The sequence below is a fragment of the Sphaerodactylus townsendi genome, linkage group LG09 (assembly GCF_021028975.2).
Source record: "Sphaerodactylus townsendi isolate TG3544 linkage group LG09, MPM_Stown_v2.3, whole genome shotgun sequence".
NCBI lineage: Eukaryota > Metazoa > Chordata > Lepidosauria > Squamata > Sphaerodactylidae > Sphaerodactylus > Sphaerodactylus townsendi.
Genome location: NC_059433.1, coordinates 377,811 through 401,707, shown reverse-complemented (window position 1 = coordinate 401,707; position 23,897 = coordinate 377,811). Strand labels below are relative to the sequence as shown.

The following is a 23,897-nucleotide window of genomic DNA, read 5'->3' as shown; positions in this document are numbered from 1 at the left end:
GTTTTGTGGGTAGTGGTGGATCTGTTTTCGAAACAGGCGCATTTTATTCCATGCCCCACCATTCCCTCGGCGCCCAAGTTAGCGAAATTGTTTATTCAACATATCTACCGTTTGCACTCCTCGCCGGAGAGAGTGATTTCCGACGGCAGCCCCCAGTTCATATCTAAGTTTTGGAAGGCATTCCTGGAGATTCTGGGAACCGCCTCAGCTGTCACTGCCCCCTACCACGTGCAAAGTGACGGCCAGACGGAACGGACCAACAGAACCTTGGAACAGTACCTACGTTGCTACACCAACTACCATCAAGATAACTGGTCCGAGCTACTGCCCTTTGCTGAATATGCCTATAATAATGCGGTTCATAGTAGTACCAACAAAAACCCCTTTGAAGTGGTGTCAGGTCATTCTTACCCTCCCCTGCCTCAACTCCCAGACCAGGTGTTGCAGCCCCCGGAATTTGGCGACTGGATCCAGTCTTTGGACGAGGGCTGGAAGACCGTGTCTTCTTCGCTCGCACAAGTGCAGGAGGCGCAAAAGATCCAAGCAGACAAACATCGTGCTGACTTTTTTTTGCAGATTGGGACTTGGGTTTATCTATCCACGGAAAATCTTAGGGACGTGCATAAATACTCCAAGCTGGGCAAGAAATTCATAGGCCCCTTCCGGATCACCCAAGTGATCAATGATGTGACTGCTTGTTTAGAATTTCCAAATTCTCTGAGTAACATTCACCCTGTTTTTCATTCTAGCTTACTCAAGCGGGTTCCAGATTCCGATGCCTGGCACGACCAAACGGAGGCTCCCCCACCCGTGATTATTGACGACCACAAGCACTATGAAATTGATGCTGTTCTGGACTCTCATTATTCCCGCAAGCGCTTGCAATACTTAGTGTCATGGGTGGGATATCCTTCAGGCCATAACCAGTGGATTTATGTTGAAAATATTGATGCCCCCTCACTGATTTCTGCTTTTCATAAATCTTTTCCCCACAAGCCGGGTGGGGAGGGAGCTTTCTTCGGAGAGGCAGAGTGTAAGGTTGTGTTTTGATGTGTGTTTCTTTCCCACCAGCTTGGCCTTGGCACATTCCAAGGTCTGGGGTGTGTGCCCAGGATGGCCGCTGAAGTTAACCTTGCTGTCTGCGCTTATCATATATGTTGTTTGAAGCTTGTATTTTTCTATCGTGGGAATTGTATTGGGGGTTCGGGGAGGAGCCGTTTGGTCCATAAAAGAGGCCGCCTAATCCGGGGAAGGTCAGAATCTGCATTACGTGTATGTGACTCCATTGAAGTTTATGAAATAAAGAACTATTCCAAGTTGCTTAATTTCGGGTCCTTCGAGGTTCCTTACAGATAAGAGTATTTCCTGGATGGATCAAATCAGGATTTTTCTGAATTAGTTGCCAAGTTTCTGTTGGATATAATTGGTACATCTGCTAAGGGAGATTTTTATATTAAATGATGGTTATTTGAGCTGTAACTATGTTATTCTGGTTGTAAAATCTTTCTGGTTACAAAATGTTTTACTGTATGATGCCAATAAAGGCTTTGTGTGTGTGTGTGTTTGTTCCAAAGCAACTTCCTGTCAACCAAATTGAAAGCCCCTTTCATATCTAAAAAGGCAGTATAGAGGTTATATATTAAATGAAGGGCCATGCAATGATCTAAAGTAGCCTTGCCTTTTTTAACTCCAATTTGTTCCGGGCCCACGATCCTATTTTGTTATACCCAGTGGTAGTGGAGATCCATTAAAAGAACAGCTAAGGATAAGCCCGTTATCATTTCCTGACAAAATTTGAACTTGCGATGATAATCTCACCCCTTCAGAAGAAGGAGACCCACTGAGACGATCTGCCCTCAGAGACTTATGGAACCAGAACAGTCCCTGAATGCTCTGGGGAATTTTCCGGCTGGCATGGATGGTGCTCCTGCCGAGACCTTGGTCTCAGTCTCAAGAATGGTGAGAGGAACAGACCCATCTGTAGGAATGAGAGACTCTGCGTGCCTGGACACTGGGGGATGCTGTACCTTTCTAAATGGCCATCTCTTGGGAATTGCTCTCTGTTTGTCTGGGCCTGGGGACTGCCCACTAACTTCCTCCTTCTTCCTCTGTAGCCATTCATTTTCCTTCTGTCTTTCCTACAGAAACAATTCATACCTTGCATGCACATGACAGAGCATTAGGTGCCCACTTGTATGTTTCTTTAGATTAGAGCTTTCTTTCTATCTTTCACCTGGACCAAAGAATGTGAACTGAAGCTACTTGAATTAAACGTAAGTTTTATCTTTGCATTGACCTCTTTGTAAGATTGTTACACAAACTGGGCTGATCCAAAATAACTCCAACACTATCAACATGATTGCTCCCAAGTCCCCTCACCTTCCCTCTAGAACCCATAAAGCTCCTTGGTATTCTACTGTTACAGCACAGGTGCTGCAAGGCTGACCAAATGCTGAGTCTGGTCATGCCTACCAGGTGGGGGTGGGGGTGGTGATGGCAAAATGGCATTTTTCTCCATCACCACAGCTAATCATCTGGCAGAACTTTTATGGATAGTGAACAGCCTTGAGATATCAAGCCTGAGGAGATAAGGGCAGTGGTTTGATAATGTTTGCCATGACAACTTTGCAAGACACTTTGAGGGCAAAATTATTCAGATTTGCAGGAAATTGGATGCCACAATTAAGAATGGTCCAGAAAACCATCTGGTCCAGTTATTTTTGATCACTTTCAATTAATGAAAAGAATAAAAAAATCATTTTGAGGTTCTCTCCCTTCTCAATGAGGATAAGGAGAATGCACATGAGGAATGGACTCAGCTCTCAGAGAATGCACAAGTGACAGAAGGCTCACCTGCAAAACCCCAAAGGAGACGTGTGGTGGTGGCAGGGGACCCCCTGCTGAGGGGGACAGAAGCAGCAATTTGCAGGCCTGATGAGATGTCAGGAGAGGTGTGCTGTCTCCATGAGGCAAAAATCGATGATGTCACAGAGAGGCTAACAAGACGTGTCAAACCCACTGACTGTTATCCCTTTCAATCCATGTTGGAATAAAAGATACTGCTAGACGCAGCTTTCGGGACATCAGAAAGGATTTTGAGGCTCTCAGAAAGAAGCTGAAGGAACTGGATGCACAGGTGGTCATTTCATCTCTACTTCCAGTTGGAGGACAAGGGCCCAGGTGGGAAAGAAGAACAGTGGAGGTGAATAACTGGCTTTGCAGGTGGTGCCACCAGGAACATTTCGGCTTCTTCGACTATGGCCGTGGTGGCGAACCTTTGGCACTCCAGATGTTATGGACTACAATGCCCATCAGCCCCTGCCAGCATGGCCAATTGGGGCTGATGGGAATTGTAGTCCATAACATCTGGAGTGCCAAAGGTTCGCCATCACTGGACTATGGTCTGCAGTTTCATGAAGAGGGACTACTAGCAAGGGATGGGTTCCACCTCACGACTGTAAGGAAGAACATTTTTGCTAGGAGATTGACAAACCTTATCAAGAGGGCTTTAAACTCAGTGAAGTGGGGGAGGAAGACAATATTCTACTGGGGAGGAGTTCACCTAGTACTAGAGAGAATAGGCTAAAGGTTATAGAGAGAACTGAGTGAATAGTTCAAAAACCCAGCAGTGAGGGGAATGAAACCTTAAATTAGCACCCAAAGCCTTAGATGTCTCTACATTAATACACAAAGCATGGTAATAAACAGGATGAACTGGGGCTCTTAACATGACATAATATAACAGGCATCACTGAAACCTGGTGGGATGAATCTCATGACTGGAATGTAATAATTGAGGGGTATAACCTATTCCAGAGAAATAGATCAACTAGGAAAGGCAGTGGAGTAGCACTATATGTCAGGGATGATGACACCTGTGAGCAGGTCCATGACTTAAATCCTGGGAACCAGGTTAAGAGCAGCTGGGTAAAATTTAAGGGAGAGAAAAACAACAGTGATCTCATTGTGGGGGTCTGTAACAGACCCCGAAGCCAGACTGAAGAGTTGGATGATGCCGTCCTGGAGCAGATGAGCAAACTTTTACAAAGAAGAGAAATAGTAGTAATGGGAGATTTCAATTATCCAGATATTTGCTGGAGTCAAACTCTGCCAAGACTACCAGGTCCAACAATTTCCTCACTTGTCTTGCAGGCAATTTCATGGTCCAGAACAGGGGTGTCCAACTCAATCACACAGGGGGCCAAAACTCAGAGCACACTTTAGGTCATGGACCAAACAGGATAAACATTTATTGAGCAGACTAAAACGAAACATTTTTTGAACATCATCGAAACACAGGATATTATTCCAAAATAAATAAAAACTGGTGTCCCAGCTGCAGGGCTGGAAAGAGGGGCTGCCGTGGGCTCTCCTTCTTGCCCAGAAGCCACCGGAGAAACTGGCACCTTGACTGCTGGGCTGCAAAGAGGGGCTGCCCTTGGCTCCTCTTCCTGCCCAGCAGCTGGGATGTCAGTTGTCCTGGCTGCGGGGCTGGGGAGCAGGGCTTACTTGTGAGTAAGCAGTGTTCCATGCTGGGGGGCAGCCAGTGGGGGGGGGTTGCATCTGGGCGCCATTTGGCCCCGTAAGGCTGCCCCCCTCCCGGCTCGCCTCGGCTTCCGGGGCTGGGGCCGGACAATGGGATTTGAAGTGTTACGCAGTATGCCGGGCCGGATGTGGCCCGTGGGCCTTGAGTTTGACACATGTGATCCAGAAGGTGGACAAGGCAACAAACGGATTGGCTGTTTTTGATTTGCTCCTAATCAACAATGATAACCTGATTAATCGGGTGGAAGTGGTAGGGTCCTTAGGTGGGAGTGACCATGTTCTCCTGTAATTCGTTATACAAAGGAAAGGGGATCATGCCAAGTCTAGTCAGACCTGAGTTCTAGACTTTAGGAAAGCTGATTTCAGTAAACTTAAACTACTGGGTGTGATCACATGATTAAGAATACTAAGAGTACAAGATGGATGGGAGTTTCTTATAAATGAGATCTTGAAGGTTCCCATTGGGAGAAAAAATGGGAGGTGTCTAAAGAAACCAGGATGAATGTAGAGGTGGGATTCGGCCGGTTCGCACCAGTTCTACTGAACCGCTACTTAACCAGCTGAATCCCCCCATGGCACCACCCCAGAGCAGTCGCAGATCAGCGGCCACCCTGGGGTGGTGCCATAGCATGCGGCCTATGGGGGATGGCTGGGAGACCTGCTGGAGCGCCAGCAGGGCAGGCTACCCCGGCAGGCCATGCTGTGCAAAACCTGAACGGTGGCCAGCTGGCCCCCCATGGGACCTGCCCTGCTGGCAGGATTTAACATGTCAGAGGCCAAACCAATCTGTTCAAGTCTCCACCTAGTGTTTCTCTGAGGTACTTAGCACTTGCCTGCATATGCAGACAAACTAGAGGCAATTCTGGATCCTTTAAGCATGCACAGGGGTCCCCTTTGCAATAGAGAAGTCAACCATTCTATTTGTGTCTTTCTGCATATCTCTGAAGAATCCTTCTCTTTAGAAGCAGGAATCAGCCAGCCTTAGGAGATGTCAAGGCCCTGTTAAAAGTTTCATCTCTTCCCTGGTTCTTGCCTTGAGACTACGGAGTGTGCTGGGAGCAGGTGGCAATGTGGGAACCCCAGGCTTGTTTTCTTTTGCTGTCGGTGTGCAGTTACTTTCTCATCCTTTGGGCTAGTCAGCACCTGGCCTTATGTCTGATTTGGCCTTGGAGATTTTTCACTGCTTGACACCGCCGGGATCCCAAGCGGGGGGGGGGGGGGGGGGTTGGAGGAATGTGTGGGAGAGTGATATTAACAGTTCCAGCAAAGCCTGCTTGTATGCTGGTCATAACATCCTGTCAACAAGCAAACTGCTGAACCCGAGAGTCTGGCTATTGCGGGGGTTGACAGATTCTGACAGGAGAAAGGGGAGCAGGGCTTGAATTTTCATGAATCAAATTAGCATTATCAAGAATTGTCCGTTTAATTTCACAACTCCTTCTACTGCCAATAAATACTGATATGATCAGAAAATGGTAAAATCTGCCTTGTAATTGTTCAGTTTATACACCTGTACATAATGTCATTTTAGAAACTAGTCTCTTCGCACATCCTGACAGGAATATTATAATGTCTGTCATCCTCAGTTATGAGGGTCACTACCGGCCAGCCCTCTTCTGGGTGGCTGGGATAGAGAGCGATGAACTCATCTGTGCTGTACTTATACAGTCGATAAACACGGATGGAGTGCTGCAAAGAGTAGGCCAGGAGAAACATTTCCACCTAGGCAGGGAAACAAAACAGACACATTATTCATCCCTGCTGAAAAAAATCTGCACTGACTGCCCAAGTATTTCTGGGCACAATTCTAAGTGATGGGAGGCAACTTGAAGTGCCCAGCCCTACCCATCCCACCAGTTAAGATCCTCCTCTCAAGCCCTACCTTTTGGTCCTGCACCTATAGCAGTGATAGCGAACCCAAACTGCAACCCAAAACCCACTTATTTATCGCAAAGTGCCAACACGGCAATTTAACCTGAATACTGAGGTTTAAGTTTAGAAAAAAAAATGGTTGGCTCCACTCTGCACCTCTCTAGCATCTCCGCCTCCTCTGCCTCTGCCCCCACTTCGGGCAGCAGCAACCCAGAGCACAGGCACCAGGTCCGCCAGTTGAGTCCTCCCTGCTCTCCGCGGTGCACGCACATCATGCCCAGCGGCCCAGACAAGCCTAGATGTGTGTGTGGAGGGGATGACTTTCTGCCCCCCACATGAAGAACTCTGTGCATGCATGCCCACAGAGAGGGCTCTGAGTGCCAGCTCTGGAACGTGTGCCAAAGGTTCGCCACCACTGACCTATAGAGATCAAGCAGGTAATAAACAAAGGGTTTTTTCAGTCGTGGAACTACACTTATGGAAAGTCTTTCCCCTTGAGGCTCACCTGAAACGAACTCTTCTCTTTAGACAAGACTTTCTTTTTTAAGTCTGGGTAACAAAGCCACGTAACTAGAGGTCTGATCTTTAAATTGATTTTGCAATCTACTTCTTGTCTGAGCATCATCACAAGGATTTTAGGCTACCAAATGTTTTATGCTTCTGGGTTTTATTGGTTGGCTTTTAATTTGTTAACTTATTTTATCATGTTTTCTTTGGTGAGCTGCCTTGAGCAGGTCTCTGAAAGGATGGCAAGCAAACATTCTGCATAAGGCAAGCATTTAGATACCCTGATAGGTCCTTGGAACCTACTTCCCAATCAGGGTGGGGAGCCAGGCATGCAAACACCACAATGCATTCCAGTAGTCAACATGTGCCTGTGTGGATTTGTTTTCCACTGGAGTTGTTCTAGTCAGCTGTGCTGGAGGGAATTCTTAAATTCAATCTGCACTTCCCCCCACCATGTAGGTGTGAGTCAAAAGCTCTTCTTTCACGCTTAAGGTCTCTGCAGCCATTCTTAGCCTTTTTTCAGCAAGCAGGTCAGCTATCCCAGCGGTCTCAAGCAGTGAGAAGTCTCCAAGGCCAAACTAGAGGTAAGGCCAGGTGCTGGCTGGGCTGAACAGCTCTCTTCTGCTCCAGGGAAGCTTGAATTACTCACATAGTTTTGAGAGTCATTTTGTCCGAAGTGCCAGCACGGTACTGGGATTAAAGCAGTTTTATGGTCTGATCAGCATCTGCTACTGCCTCAAACACTCTTCAGTGAGATTAAAACTGCATTTTCATTATTGTGTTAACAATTTAGAACATTTAATCTAAATTATGTCTTTATCTTCACTTCCAATTTTGTCTTTTTTCGGTTTTAAAGCTTAGGTTGGAAACGTTGCATTCTGTATAATTTTACTTTATGGTACGTAATTTAATAATTTGTACCCTGAGGAAGTCCGTGCGGCCAAAAACATGTTTGGTTTCAATGGAATTTTTTAAACTATTTTTACTACTTGTTTTTTTACTATTTGTTAAGCATTAAAGCCTTGTTTATCTAATGTATGTAACCCATTAGTATTTATTGTATTATTACTGTGTTCGCCAAGGTTCTTGGTTACCCAGTTCCTAGAACACAGCAGGGGCTGAATGGCATTAATAAAGTGCGCAGGGAACAGGGTGGCTCACTTGCTCCAGGCCTCCTGTGTGCCCAAGCTGATCCAGATGGTTTTTCATGAGCTGAAAGGGGTCGCTGGATGTATCCCGAGCAAACAGAAGCCAGGAGAACTCAGGCACCTCCAGCCCCTTCTCGTTGTCTTCATACAACTTGATAGCAGTGTTGAGCATGAGAAACTTCACAGCTTCATACAGGCTGTACTCGTCCTCTTCACCTCTAAAAAGCTCATCGCAAGCAGCCTGCCTCTCTGTGAGAGTCTTCATCTCGCTTATGCTTTCCCACTGCAGAAGGAAGATCAGATAAGTGGAGCATAAGGAGAATGGTGGGACAGGACACAGCTCCCCATAGTAAGGAACTGCCACACTTTCCAATCAAGCTGAGTTTGGTGCAGGGGAAAATACAACTGTTGAATCAGTGGGCCGGATTCAAAAAAACATTTCCACTTGCTCTTTTGCAAGAGAAAGACTGTGGGAGCCACTTCCAGCCATTCAAATTCATCATCTTCCACCTTGCGTTCCCACTTGTCCAAAATCTTGTGCAACCCATTTCTGGGCACTATAAAAACTAGATGTGGGGGAAAGTGCAAAGTACTGCACAAGATCTTGCAAAAGTGAACTCCATTAAGTCGATTTATGATTCCACTCACATGTTATGTTTCCACTCACATCCAAGCCAGTAACACCACCGAGAACTGAAGCTTCAGATGACTAATTGATGGAGGCCAATTTTTAATTGGTGGAATTAATTTGGTTGTGGTTTATTGGTACAGCAGGGAATGAGAAATCCACTTATACTATTTTCTTCAAGGATCAGCAGCTTCTGCTCAACCTTAGAATCTTCCACTACTTTCAACAGCTCACAAAGGCATGCATAAGATTTTGGTAGTACATACATTTTAACTTGACTGATTAATCACCAGCTTTTAAAACACTCCCTCCCTAGTCGACTTTTCTCTGGTACTGCTGAGATTCTTGTTGACTGACTAGGAAAAGCATTAAAATATGTCTGTGGAAACAGATGTGAGCGAATGATTCCCTCTGCCAGCTGAGCCTTCATCCATCAGCAACATCTCCATACCTTCCTAAAGCACAATTCAATCCAGGCCGTTAGCAGGGGCTGCACAGCAGGGCAAGCACAGAACCAGGAGTCTCAGGAGTATAGCAAGCAAGCTCAGCCACGCACGAAAGGTGGCAGCCAACAAGACACACAGTCCAGTCAATCTGAACTGCTGGGATATCTGAGCAGCAGACATTAAAGAAAGCCACCTTCAGATTTACCCCAAGAGATACTTCCTTTGGGCATAAGCATAATAAATCTCTTCTTCCAATTTTATATACCTCTGAGGCAAAGGCTAGCTCAGGGATCCAATACAAGTCCTTTAAACGTAAATCCTTGCATACAGCAGCATGGGTTGCATCTGTGCAGACTGCCTGGCTGAGTGCTGAGGAGGGAGAGCCAGCACAAGCACGCTGGCCCCACCACTTCGACAGATGCGAGACAGCAAGTCATCTGCACAGTGTGAATGCTCAGAGAAACTGCCTGTGCACAAGTGGTCAGTGGGGCTCTACTTTCATGTGTCAACACCAAGCAAGTAACTGGGCAGTTATGAGGTGAGGCCAGCATGCTTATGCTCACTCTACCTCTGAGTGGTCAGTTGACATGTGGACAGTTTGTCTGCACAGGGCTACTGTGAGATCTTCTCCTGCCAAACAGAAGGAAACTACCACTCTGACTACCTGTCAGGTATTAGGAGGAAGAGGATTCTGTCCTCTGTTTTCCATTCCCCTGGTGAAACACACACGATCAGCACCTTCGGACGGTTCTCATCAATCTACAATCTGCACATAAGAACAACATTTTGAGTACTGGATTCCGGGGTTTTCTGTGCATTGCTCTTGAATGCCCAAATGAACGGATCTCAAAGGTCAACCCTGAACACACTAGGCTGTTTCCGTGCATACATCTGTCTTGCTGCAATGGGGTGATTTATGATGGCCACCATCTAATTACTGCTTGTTTTATGCATTTATAGAGTTCATATTAAATGGGAACATAGCTGGTTAAAGAATGAATATGCGGTTTTTCCAACCTTTTGCTTTAGTAACAGTAAACATTCTTTCATTTCGTCAATCCAATTTTCTGCCTTCCCAGTTAGTTTTTGCCACTCCATGATCCAGTCGCATTTGGCCATCAACTTCTCTGGCAGCTAAAATTTTAGAAGGTGAGAGAAGATGTTGAATAATATCAAAATTTGAAAAGACAAGAGTAGTATCTAATAGGTCATATTTCGGAGTCAAAATATCCTTCATCCCTGCAACGGATGACATCCCTGCAACTAAGCATGTTCTCTGGAATATCATTTGAGCGGAGAGGGAAGCCGCCGTTCTCGTCTTTTGGGGGAGGGGGTGGGAACCGGCCCAGGAACTTTAGCCATCTTCCAAATTCATCAATACTGGAGACAATCCCTGTGGTTGGTGACAAAACCTGAATAGCCACCCACTTAGCAAGAGCTCTCCATCCTTTCACGGAGGGGCTGGAAGCGTGAGGCCTACCAGAAAAATCTCCTTGCCTCGGAGCCAGTCAGGAAGCTGAAGCGTTTGGCTGAGCACTTGAAACAACGTTGCCCGGACTGCACAGTAATTGTCCCCTCGCACTCTCCTGATCGAAATGAAGTTTTGTGAAACAGCCTCATAGCCCTAGATGAAAAGAGAAGATATTTCAGCTGTGCATACAGCTCACTGATTTTTGCCTACTCTTTCCCTCAAATTTATAATTCTGTAAGCCTCTAAAAAGTCTTCCAGCCAGCCCCCAAGATTTTTTAAAGAGGAACTTAGGCTGTTTTAACAATGAATGGAAGTGTGTGGACATGGAGGAAGGAGGTGCCTATTTCACTCCTGCCCTCTCCTCCCACCTGTGGTGGCTCTGGCAGGCTCTCAGCAGGCTGAAAAATGGAATTAGCCAATAGTGAGCACTTCTTCAACACTAAGGCTTTGGGGGAGGAGATTCCAGGAGTGGCGATGGTGGAAATCAGCATATGCACTTCAATACGTATGTTTTATAGCAATTGATTTTCTCAGTTAGAACTTCCACAGTTAGAAGGTCAATAATTATAGTTTTTAGGAATAACTAAAATACATCAAAAATACAGAACGATAAGTGTTTGGACAGGTAGGGAGCATCTCGTTTTTCCTGTGCCCCCACCCCTCTACAGTTTCCTTCATTACCTTTCCCCTTTTCCTGGTCTATTTCCTCCTTTCCGCCCACCAGCCAATTTAACTTTATCTTGCCTGCCTTCAGAATTCCTACTTTCCCTCCCCTGGCAGCCTTTCTCTAGGAAATGTCAAGTCCCATTCTGTCTGTCCCCAAGAGAATCTTTCTGCATCAGGGATACGACAGGGAAAGAGATGGGAACTGTCCCAGGGCCGTTTTGGCCTTCAGATTTCAGAAACCCAGTCTTGGAAGGTTCAGCAACATTGTTGTAGTGCCTAGCAACCTCCAAACTGGCCCCTGAGAGCCTGATGGGTCTTCTTTTCTTAAAGCTACAGGCATTGTTTCTATTTTGGGGGAGTTTTAGTCCCCTAATGTATTTTTTAAACATCTCAGATTCTTCTGCAAATGTGAGTCTGACTTCAGGTTTGTAGATAAATCTCCCTACCTGTCCCTAATTCCATTTTATGTTGATCCACAATGAGATATATGATATAAACAATGTTGGCAAACTGTTTTTTCCTATCTCCTCCTATGCACAATACCTGCTTAAAGTAGTTGAAACCCAGAAAAGGTATCACAAACAGCTGTTACTATAAATCAGGATGGCTGGAGTTTTTCCTGGTATATAAATGTGTATCTGCCCTGGCTGAAATGAGGCAGCTGTACTCACACAAAGGTCAGTGCAGTCCTTGTGGTCAGGAAGTTCTTGCTCTAGGGGTCTGCAAACTATGGTTCTCCAGATATTCATGAACTACAATTCCCATCAGCCCTGCACTTGGCCATGCTGGCAGTGGCTGATGGGAATTGTAGTATGTGAACATCTGGAAAGCCATAGTTTGCAGACCCCTGCTCTAGGCTGATCCTGTACTGAGCAGGGGGTTAGACTAGATGGCTTCTGTGGCCCTTTACAATTCTATGACTCTTACAACTATACATCCCATTTTATTTTTAAAAAGTGTGCTTCAGCAATCCTAAATCTGAGAACCCCCCTCACTGATATAGTATTACTAACATTGTGGCCTAGGTTCATGTCCTTTAGACATAAAGTCAGTTCTCATTTATAACTTCTTCCGACATTATGACATAGACAGGGAGATCAGACCTTTCTCATACGCTTGGCAGTTGAGGTGTTTCCTCTCCATTCCTTCTGGCAATAATCCATGATATCTACTTCTGGTGCAACACTTAGTATATTTTCTGGAAAAACTATTTGCAATTAAGACAAGAGAATGACATTTAGGGAGAAGTCCTGAAACGAAGGCATCATGTCATGCACAAGCAGCACTGGAATGTACCTGAGGTGCCTGCCCCACACACAAGTAACTCTCTCTCTCTCTCTATTTCTTCTGCATCCCGGTACAGGTCCTCCTCACTGTAACAACATTGACAGGCATTATGGCTTGCTTGACCATGGTGACACACTCCTAACTACAAGCTGCCTCCAGCAGGTCTCTGAAGAGGCAGAACAGAAATAGCCAAATATCATATAATTGCAAAAAAGGTCTAATCCACCAATATTCATTTTGTCCAAATAATTTCTGTTAGAAAACTGTTATTGAAAGACAATGGAACTCAACAGCAAGTTTATCTAAATAGTCTCCAAAAAGAAGAAAACAGCCTGTCTTGCAAAGATTCAAAATAATGTTATCAGAGTAAGTCATAAATTCAAAAGACACACCTTTTTCCCCCTTGAGGATGACAGCTATTGCAAGAGACTGATGCCTCCCCAATTAGAATGCATTCTGCTGGTGATGGCAAAACCTTTGGGATTATACAAAAGGAAGACAAAAGTCTCAATTAGGTTCAAAAAGCAGTCTAAGAAAGCAGTGCCCTGACAAAAAGATCTTACTACCTGAATGCAAGACACACCATTTGTTAATGTGAGACACAGCTTTTAAATGTGCAGACAATGCCCAGTGCTGTCTGAGAAGGCAGAGGGGCAGCCCAGTGATGAAGGCGCAGGAGTTGTGGCTCTCACGGCTCCTGCTCCTCTTTGTTATTAGCAGAGGCACAGAAAATTGTACACAGCAATGTGGATGTGCAGTGTGGGGAATTCTGGATGACCTATTTCCTTGGCATATAGGTTACTTTGGGGTAGCTGTACATACATTATGCCCAAAGTGAAGGATGGCGGGAGATTTTGCTGCAATAATCTTGCTCGTACTTTAAAACTGGCTTGGATCAGAGTGGATCCATAGATCTCTGTGTCCAAACACCTGAAAGGGCTCTGCTGTGTGTCCTGGGGTTCCCTGGTCTGGTTTTGTGTGGTTGAAATATTTTGGGACCATGGATAGAGACTTCCAGAATGAGGAGTACCTTAAAATATCTTCAATATGGACAGCAATTTTAAAAATCCTGCACACTAGTCTCTAAACTTGGCTCTAGAACTATGGTCATGTGAATCTACAAATGGCCCATTTCATAGCACTGCAAAGGATATAAGGGGACATTTTGCAACCTTCTCTTGCACTGTGTCCATCAACAAGGTCCCCAGTCCTCATAAAAGGCTTTTCTTGGGGCTGCTACAGGGAGAGGAAATCCAAGAAATCCCAGGGTGCACACGGAAGTGGCCTCAGGTGTCTTTGGATCGTGCCCAATGGGTCTGACTAAATTTAGGTGGTGGTTTTAGGGAAATTATCCAAACTGGAAATACGTAAAACCAAAGCTGCTATCAGAGTAAAAACAATTTTAAAAGTCCCAACATTAGACACAGAATTACTTACTGTTGCCTAGTGAGCAAACTGCAAGCAAGTCTGGGGGCATAGGCGCATCACCACCATCAAAATGCATGCTAATTCACCCTACTGGGCAGGAGGAGGCAGCAATCCACGAGGGGCAGGGGCTTGGAGAAACAAAGGTAGCTTTTAGGTAACAGTATAACCTGCTGAACCTTCCAACAGCCTGAGCCACTAATTCCTTCAGCATTTGCTGAACCACAGCTCTGTGCTATCTGGCTGCTTTGCGTATTTGGTAGTCAGAATAAGCAAATAATGAACAGACTGCTTTACCACCTGTGTGTCACAACAATAATCACAGCACTGTGCTTAGATAATTCCCCCCAGTGAGGTTAAAAGCTGCTGTAACAAGTGCCAGTTCTTTTAAATACTTCCCATGGCTAGTTAGAGCAGGGCAGGATGGCAATCCTGGGCCACAGTTTTTATACACGTTGCCAGTGTTTTAAAGGAAAGCTAAATAAACATCCATGGTGAATTTAATCCCTTCCCTCCTATTTGTTATAAAGCTGTCAGGCATTCTTTTCAGGAAATCAATTTTCTGATCCTGTTCTGGCAACTTTTCTCTTCAGGACTGTACCCAGCAAAGGGCGGGAGGGCAGGCGGGGGAGGGAGGGAGGGAGGGAGGGAGACCGGGCCACTGTCCTAGCAGGGTCCAACCTCTGTCCAAATGCACAATATTCCCGACTGTGACAGACAGGATCTGTTCCTGATTCTGCTTTAGGTATAACCCCAAAGGGAAAATGTTGTGTGAACAGGGCTATGTTGCACCTAGATAACTTGTGAATGAGTTTACAAAAGTTATTAGATCACAGAATCTTCTACTAGCCAACCAACCCACATATATGTTAGTCATTTGTTTATCTAGATGAGAGAACCACATTTTTTTTTTAAAAAGCTGCCCTGCTAGGCTAACTAGATGTGATTTGGCAAGAGACTATTTACAAGTCTAACCTAAATAAGTATTCATACTACAGGCACTGATGACGTACTGTAAAGTATAATTCCATTGTAACAGAGGTTGTTTGCCACTGAGTAAAACCTAGAGCAGAAGTGACCTTGTGATTACTTGAACAATATTAAACTTACTCCCCAAAAACCCAAACCAGTATTCTGACACCATGATTTGCTAAAGAACTCCTACATGCACTGATAAACCTACTGCTGTTTTTAAGAGGACCAGAGACATCAAGGCTTGATGAATATACTAGAATCTATGTGCTATCAGGAGTAACAGACACCCCCCACCACCACTGTGACAACCGTAAATGCTCTTGTCAGATCCAGACTCCTTCCTATCATCTGCCCTGCAGATGCCTGACAGGAAAAAAAGCAACTGACTGGGTAAGAACTCTGCTAGCCGTGTCATCATCACCTGAAATGGGATATGAAGAGACAGAAAAGTAGATGCTTGGAAAATTGTTTTTTGTTTTTTGGGGCATGAAGGGAAGTCTGTCTTCAGACTTACAAGGTTTAATCAACCTCAACACACATACTTAGATCATACTGTATGCCACATTAAAAAATAAAATAATTGTAAATTGGTTGCCTAGGGATGGGATCTGTTTGTGCAATAGGGGACTCTTCCTTTGATGAAAAGCGCTGGAGACAAATCGCGCTATTGGCTCCAACCCCCCACCCAATCCATGTTTTCTACATATCATTAGGACATCTACCATAGTTGTTGCAAGATGACCAGCCCTATGAGGAAGGATCAAGCTCTAGGAGGAAAGGCCGGGGGACCTGGGAATGCTCTGCCTGGAAAAGAGGAGGCTGAGGGGAGACAGGGCTGCTCTCCTGAAGTATGTGAAGGGCTGTCACTTAGAGGAGGGCAGGAAGCTGTTCTGGTTGGCAGCAGAGAAGAGGACTTGCAATAGTGGGTATAAATTATGGATGGAAAGATAACAGCTAGACATTAGAGGAAAAATGAACAGTGAGAATAGTTCAGCAGTGGAATGGGCTGCCTGGGGAGGTGGTGAGCTCCCCCTCACTGGCAGCCTCTAAGCAGCAGCTGGACAAACACTTGTCTGGGATGCTCCAGGCTGATCTTGCATTGAGCAGGGGATTGAACTAGGTGGCCTGTATGGCCCCTTGCAACTCTATGATTCTATGAAAAGTGTCAAAGTACAGAATAGAGCATGTACATTTGCCCAAAATAAGTCTGCATTGGCAACTTTACCAATACAGAAAAATCCAGTGAAAAGGAAGTGGGGTAAAGAAGAGCAACTAGGATTTGAAATGGATCAGTCAGCTCTGGTTGGCAAGCCATCCCAGCTAACTGCATTGAGGCGCCTGCAGCATTAAAACATCGGGCACTTTCACACAGGCAGAACAATGTACTTTCAATCCACTTTCACAATTGTTTGCAAGTGGATTTTGCTATTTTGCACAGTAAAATTTGGCTTCAATGTGATTTAAAGGGGACTGAAAGTGCATTATTCTGCATGTGTGAAAGTGCCCACAGTGAAGGTACACGATGGAAGAGAGGGGACTCTGCACTACGGAGATTCAGGAAGCAGAGCATCCGTGTCCCCAAAGCCCGCTGGCCATCTGCAAACCAAAATATAATCTGCTCCAGATGACAATGGCTTACCGTATTTACTCGCATATAAGTCAAATTTTCAGCATATTTTTGTGTTGAAAAAGCTTCCCTCGACTTATACGCGAGTGAGGTGTATTTTCTTTGAAATAAATATTCAAAAACATTTAACCCACTGATGCTTCAATTAATGTAATTTTATCTGTATCTATTTTTATTTTTGAAATTTACCAGTAGCTGCTGCATTTCCCACCCTCGACTTATACGTGAGTCAATAAGTTTTCCCAGTTTTTTGTGGTTAAATTAGGTGCCTCGACTTATATACGGGTCGACTTATACACGAGTATATACGGTACTTTTAATTTTGCCCAAAGAAAGATGATACGGCTTTTGCACATTCTTCCATTGCAGCACACTGTATTAGAGACTCTATTATTATGAATCAAAAAGAGAAAATATGTAGTTCAATAGCATTAGAAATAGATTTCCTCAGCCAAACTTCGACATGGACTCACTAATCTACAGAGGATCCCAGAGATGAAGTGCTGGCTGATGATTTTACTTCCCCCTTGCTGTTGTTCTCTTGGGTGGGTGGAACCGCTTGTGAAACCTCTGCGGGAGGCTGCTCCACATGGCATGCACCATCTTCTTTGGCCACTGAGGTAAGCCTTCCTCCTTTAGGGTTGGCATCTGCATTTGGTGAGGAGGGGTTGTTGTGGGGAATGTGTTTTTCTTTTTTACTTCTAGTCAGCCGTAGAGAGAACATACTCTTTTGGGGGGCTTCGTTTGCGGTAAATGAAGGGCCAGGTGCTCTTCTGGCTTTTGGCTGCAACAGCCCAGGGCTATAAAAAAATACATAGGGAAAACCCCTGTGAATCTCTAGTGCCTGTAACCTATCACAGTTATAAGTTATTGGACATAGAGAGGCAAGACCGCTCCAAAGACTCATCACAGCAACACCTCCTGAGTGAGGCCTATCAGCTTTGGACAGCTGCCAACGATTTCCTCCACTTTTTGCACTCAACAGGAAACCAAATCCTATTGATCCCCTGGTACTGAGCATGCAAGCCCAGATTGGAACTCTATCAGGGTGTGTACAAGGCTGGGTTATGTAAGTGATGGATATGTATAAAGTTCTGCTGGACACCACAGATGCCTGACAAAAGAAGGGCAGGACATGCTTTCAGTCAATGAGAGCCACTGTGGTATTGTGGTTACAGAGCAGGACTAACATATGGGAGATCTGGATTCAAATCTGCTTATTGCTATGGAAGCTCTATTGGGTCAGGGAGACATACTCAGCCTATTTCAGTGGGTTATTGTGAGGTTTTAAAAGTGGGGAGTTCCCCGTGTGCAGCTGTAAGCTCCTTAGAGGAACTGTTGGATAAAACTGTCCAAAGCCATTCTGTGTGAGTCTTCTTCTGAAACTGTTAGGAGGCCACAATGGCTTCATATTTGACCTAGGCCTGAATATTTTCTCTCCACTTTTACAGAGGTTTTGAGTTTCCATCATCCTGAAAGTTTAACTCATCTGTTTGGGGAACCACCTCTCGAGCCTGCCTATGTCTCAAGAACATCTGCAGGCAACTCCGCAATGAACTGTAACTATAAGATATCACAAGGGGGTGGGGGTGGGAGGGTGTCCAAAACAAAATGCAGATCTCCTTTTATAGTCAGAAGTTGAATGAGTGTGATGCAAGAACAGGAAAAAGTGTGTCTGAGAGATCTTCAAAGAAAAACCACGGATCAGCAAGGTGTCACTGAACATAAAACAAAGTGCCTACTCAACAGTAAACACAGGCAATGGGCCTAAAACCCCCCAAAGACAGTAGGACTACAAAACCTGATTTACAATGTCACTGTTCCTCATAGAAAATTTAAAGGGAGAGGAGAGATGGGGTACAGTGATAAAACATAGGAGGTAGATTAAAAAACAAAAGGCCTGTTGAGAAATCAAGTCACTTGTAGGAGTTTGCAGAATTGCAAATCCGAATATTTGAAATGCCACAAATCTGAGCACCAAATGTTATCAACATGATCTTTAATTTCCCTCCCTTTAAAAGTCTCTAGATGCTGAATGGCAGATAAATTTGGTACGGCAGTTGTATGGCCTTGAGCATCTCCCCGGTGTGGTGTCTGATGTTCCCTGTTCCACAAAGGGGCACTTCGGTCTGCCCTATGGGGCCTACTTACATCCTTTGTTTATACCTTGTTCCTTTCCAATGGGAACCCAAAGCAAGTTCTCTACATAGTTCTCTTCTCCTCCACTTTATTACAAACAGCCAAGTTTAATTGCCTTGACTTTCCCCAAAGAATTCTAAGCCTAGTCAAGGGCACTGAGAAATCTGTATTTGAAGATAGCCCCACCATTTCCCTCCACACTGACGTTATAAGGATTCCCTGCAGGGCGAAAATGACTATGAAGTTCCAAGTCTAGTAAAAAATATGGCTCCCCTCTCCTTTTCCTGATGCCCCAACCCCCACCCTCCTCCCCCCTGAAACTATTCCTCCAGCTTCCTCCAGCTTCACCATTCCAGAACCAGCCCCCTCTTGCAACATCTGCTCCTTCATGGCTTTCCTTCCCTCACATTCCCCTCCAGGGAAAGGGCGGGATATAAATCAAACAAGATAAACAAATAAATACATAAATAAATTCCCTGTTGGCTCCTAAGCCTCCTGCGGTGCCCCTCCCCTTCCTAAGCCTGTTGAGGTCTCATCCAGCGGTTGTAGCGCCAAACAAAATGCTAAGACAGGCCTGTTTAACATCTAATGATATTACCCATTAATAAGGGCATTTCTGTCTAGCGAATGAATGGAATGGGGAAGACAGACAAAGGTAGGAAGGCTGGAATGCACACGCACACACGCAAAAAAGAAGGTTTTCTGGAAGTACCAGTTCAAACCACTGGAAATGTAAAAGCATGGGCATGGTGGTCAATGAGCTAAAAGAGGATGCTTTATAGGCTAGAAAACTAAATCAGGTCAAGTTGAGGCCGAAAGAGAACAGACACTCACACAAAAACCAAGTGGAAGAACGTTTCAGGGGTGCAGCTGTGCTGGTCTGCAGTAGAAGAGCAAGATTTGCCTTCAGGGCAAACCCTAAAGACCAACAAGATTTGAAGGCTATAAGCTTCGAAGACCCACAGCTCCCTTCAACAGACCTGCTTCAAAAACGGTGACTTTCCTGCGTGGAAAACTGTTTCCCACAAGGTGATGGCTTGGGATGAAATCAGCACTTGCGCCGATTTTGTCGTAGGCAGTCATCCACAACCAGGGCTTCTCAATAGAGGAAAACAGCCTCCATGGCAGAACAGGGATTCGAACCCAGGTCTCCCAGATTTCAGTCTGCAAGTCTAACCTCCACGGTGGCATGCACTTCAAGCCTGCCATACAAAGCCAGGTTTCTCTTGACTTACCCTTCTAGTGTGGCCTGTTCTTGGCTATTGCTGAGCCTGAATCGCTTCGTGCTGTCTGTGATGGCAGGGCTGCCACAAACCGGCCTTTCCAGATCTGATGTCGGTTTAGCTGGTTTGTTCTCACCACCAGCAGCAGCAGAAGCCGCCTGCGCGGCTTTCCCACCCCTGCCTGGCATGCGAAGCAGGTCATCCTCACCTGTGCTCATCTCAGCAGGCCCTGATTTGCCATCTCAAATCAGACGCTTCTGGAAAGGGGGTGGGAGGGAGAAAGAGGAGACACCTGTCTACATACTGAAGGAGTTGAGGGATGCCGGGTCCCACACTGGCTTGTGATGATCACCAAATAAGAAGGGGTGTTTATCCCTACAGAGAAGAGGAAGGTGATCCTCACACCGTACTTGGGGACCCTTCAACCCACCTGCATGCAACCCTGTGGAGGGAGCAGCCAGGTCCAGAGTCTCAAAGGAGACCCATCCCTGCAAGTCTGCAATCCAGACTGACCAGAGAAATTAAAAAAACAGGGAGTTGCCCAGAGAAGAGAGTTGCCAATTCTCCAGGTAGGGCCTGGAGTTGCCCCAGAATTACGACGACAGAAATCGTTTCTCCTGGAAGAGGGTGGACAAACCCTCCCCCCCCACCCCCAACCAGGCACCAACCGCGGATTTGGGGTGTTTGTGTGTGAAAGGTTGCCAGAGTTCCAGGAATTCCTGGAGATCTGGGGGTGGACGCGGGGGAGGCCTCCCCACGAACCCTCCCGGTGATCTGGAGGCCAGCCGTGATTCCGAGGGGTCCCCTGGTCCCGCCTGGAGGTTGGCACCCCGGAGGGTGGAGTCTGCGGCAGAGCCCCCAACCTCCGGGAATGCCCTGGCCCAGAGTTGGCAACCCAGCCGCGCTTGGCGTTGGCAGCCAGAGAGAGGCCGCCCTCCCGCTCCATGGCCCTTACTCATGAGGAGACCTGCTCCCGACCCAGCAGGCGGCCCCGCCCAGCTCCCCGTACCTGCTCCCGCAGAAGCCCCTTCCTCCTCCACTCCCCGCATCCTGGGCCTCCCACAATCCCTCGCAGGAGGGCCTCGGCCGGCCTGTTCCGCGCATGCGCTGCCCTTCTCGGCGCGGCGGGGCTGATCCGGTCTGGTCTGGCGGCCGAGGGGGGCGCGGCGGGGAGCCCCTCTGCGGAGCAGGACTGGGGGGCGCTTGGCTCTCCCCACGCCTCGCTCCCGCCGCCGCCGCCGCCGCCGCCGCCGGACTAGGACCCCCGAGCAGGCAGAGGCTTCGCCCGCCCCCGGGGCCTCAGGCGTCCCTCCCCCGCTGCACATGCGTGGAACACGCGTCCCCCAACCCCCCCCCCCCGGCCGGCCCTCCACGCCCGGCGCAAGTTCAGAGGGGGAGGGGAGGGGAGGGGAGGGGGAGGGGCCGCGTCTGCGCGGGCTGAGCCCCGGCTGGTTCCCCGCCGGGAGAGGCCCCGCCCCGAGGCTGGGCGCCCCGGACCCCTCACTCCGCGAGGCAGCTGGCGGTGCCCGTCGTCTGGGGGGAGCTCCTGCAGGCCCCTCCTGGAGGCCGGGGGCGGAGTGCGCGCCTCCGTGCCTTTTCTGCGGGCCCCGTCACTCCGTCCCCCTGCTGGCTGGCTGGGTGGGTGGGTGGGTGGCCGCCCGAGGAGGGCCAGGAAGCCCCCTCCCCCCCCCCCCGCCTGCCTGCGCCGGGGTCTTCTGCCTCTCGGGTTTCCCCGGCTCGCCCTCCTCAGTGGCAGTTGCTGCCTCTCCTTTTGATAGGGTTTGTCCGCGTCACTTGAATTTTACTATACAATTGAGCCACGCGATCCCGAGAATGAACCAGAAAGTGCGAGGGCTGCTGGGAAGTGTAGTCCGCATGCCCCTGGAGGTGCAAGGACTACCCTTCCCAGCAGCCCCTGAGGAAGGAAGCCATACTCCCCTCCTCCCTCCGTGGCATGCTTCTCCCTGCCTGGTCACACCTGAATCAGAAGAGCCTATTTGCAATGTTAGCAGAGCCTGTCTGTTGGGGGACAACGAAGGACGGACAGACAGCCAACACTACTGCTACCGGTAATGTCACTTCTAATGCAGACTGGGAAGTTTTGTCACGTCCAGGTTTGATCCAGAAGTCATATCACAGTGCTGGTGATTAGCCGAACTCTGATTTCCTTGTCTCCTGACGATAGCCAACATTACCCTGTAGTAAATTGGAGTGTAAGAAGACAGGCCCAGAGCCCCAATAACCCATGCCACGGCCCCATATTTCTTTCTGTATCTCAAAGCCAAAGATCCTTTCACAAAGGTCTTGACCGCATGTCCGGTCAAGCAGGGCTGTTAAAAGACACTCCTTTAAGTTGATGAGATAGGAACAAACCATCAATTTGTACAGTTGTGCAAGTGGAAGATGCAGGAAAGCAGGCCTCTATGCTACTTTGGTGATACATGAACAGTTGTCAGAATAAATAATTGCTGCTCTGCTTTGCCCTTTATGGAATGCAGTCAGAACATGAGCACGTCACCCTGAAACCCTCTGGCTGTGGGATAATGCGCCCTGATGTCTGCTGAAGGCAGTGTTTACACTTTGTGGGGCCAGAGCCGCTTCTCTGGTCCTACACAGCAAGATTAGTTTTAAGAAAAACTAAGTTAGAAATAAAAGCAAAAAGGCATCTGACATTAGAAAACAAACAGACAGTTTACTTAGCAGAATATAGCAAGTTACAAAAGGTGACCTTCCCCAACCCCCGAGGGAAAGGCACAAACTTTAGAACCAGGAGGTGACCTTCTCCCGAAGGAGAGGCACCGTGGTGCTCTCAAGCGAGAGACACACCCAGTATAGGAAAACCTGAGTTTTTGTAGATGCAAAGACGTCACATAGTCCATCCCTTTACTCTACGTATTATGATCCATATACCTTAAAAATCTAATTGGTCAGAACTGGTCTCCTGGTCACGAATAAAGACAGCCTATATTTTACGTCACATGCTGCATTCTTTCTGTAATTCAAACTGCACGCTGTGAGCTTATGGCCATCCCTGTCCATATGCAAAGGACTACAGCCATAAAGTAGCTTGCTCCTCCTAGAAAAACCTGTTATTCTTGGTTGGCTCTCAGAGAGAGCTGATGTCCTCAGGCTATGCATCTAGGCTATGCAGCATTCTATAGGGTCATAAAACTTCTCCCAACAGTTTGAAATGATTCTAACAATTCTCCAGTTTGAAATGTTAAAACATAATTCTAATACAATGATTCTAACAACAATAGAATTATAGTGAAATACTAATACATGTGAATATGAATCACTCTTATTATTTCTATGTTCATTTAACTATATAGAATACTTTTCCCTTATTTAATTAATCACATTGATTTAGCTAGTTCTAACACAATGTCATAAAATGCACCTTTCTGCTGTCACGTAGACAAGATCCCAAAGATGTTATCTGTAGCCTGCCTGCATAGTGGTAACATTCCTTTGACCTTTGAAACATGCAGGCTTCAGCTGGTCACTATACAGAGACACTCCATTTTGATTCTTAAATCCTTGTTTCATTTGAATTAATCCTCCTTGATTAAATACACAAATTTATACACATTCTGATCCATCTCCACAACTTCTACTCATTTTAAAGCAAAGCTAGGCTGTTGATGAGTGTTACAGTCATCCATATCCTGATATTTGGCACAGTCACATCACAGATTTTTTAAAAGTTTTGTTTTTCATCCTCCAGAGTATGTTTTTAGGCTTGCCATTGATCAGTATATATCTTATCTCCTGATTTCAAGAGCCAGCATGGTGTAGCGGTTAAGAGTGGTAAACTAGTCTGGAGAGCCAGGTTTGATTCCCCTCTTCACATGAATGGCAAGCTCTGATCTGGAGAACTGGATTTGTTTTTTCCTGCTGTTCCACATGAGCGGCATGTGGAGAACCAGGTCTAATTC

At 46.5% G+C, this 23,897-nt stretch overlaps 1 protein-coding gene across 6 annotated transcripts; it reads right to left on the bottom strand.

The window, feature by feature from the left end:
* Positions 1 to 4,225: 4,225 nt before the first annotated feature.
* Positions 4,226 to 21,775, bottom strand: OTULIN (OTU deubiquitinase with linear linkage specificity). 6 transcript variants are annotated; one of them, XM_048507650.1, is made up of 9 exons: positions 21,660 to 21,775; positions 19,972 to 20,216; positions 17,071 to 17,397; positions 12,580 to 12,656; positions 12,387 to 12,490; positions 10,627 to 10,770; positions 10,164 to 10,280; positions 8,086 to 8,355; positions 4,226 to 6,267 (listed from the first exon to the last, which is right to left on the bottom strand). In XM_048507650.1, exons 2-9 carry the CDS (start codon positions 20,175 to 20,177, stop codon positions 6,073 to 6,075), a joined length of 1,440 nt encoding a protein of 479 aa, XP_048363607.1. In that variant the 5' UTR covers positions 20,178 to 20,216; positions 21,660 to 21,775; the 3' UTR covers positions 4,226 to 6,072. The 6 variants fall into 6 exon arrangements, with proteins under 6 accessions (XP_048363607.1, XP_048363608.1, XP_048363606.1 ...); XM_048507651.1 differs by having other exon boundaries at positions 21,656 to 21,763; XM_048507649.1 differs by lacking the exon at positions 21,660 to 21,775 and adding an exon at positions 20,969 to 21,629.
* Between the last annotated feature and the right edge of the window lie 2,122 nt (positions 21,776 to 23,897).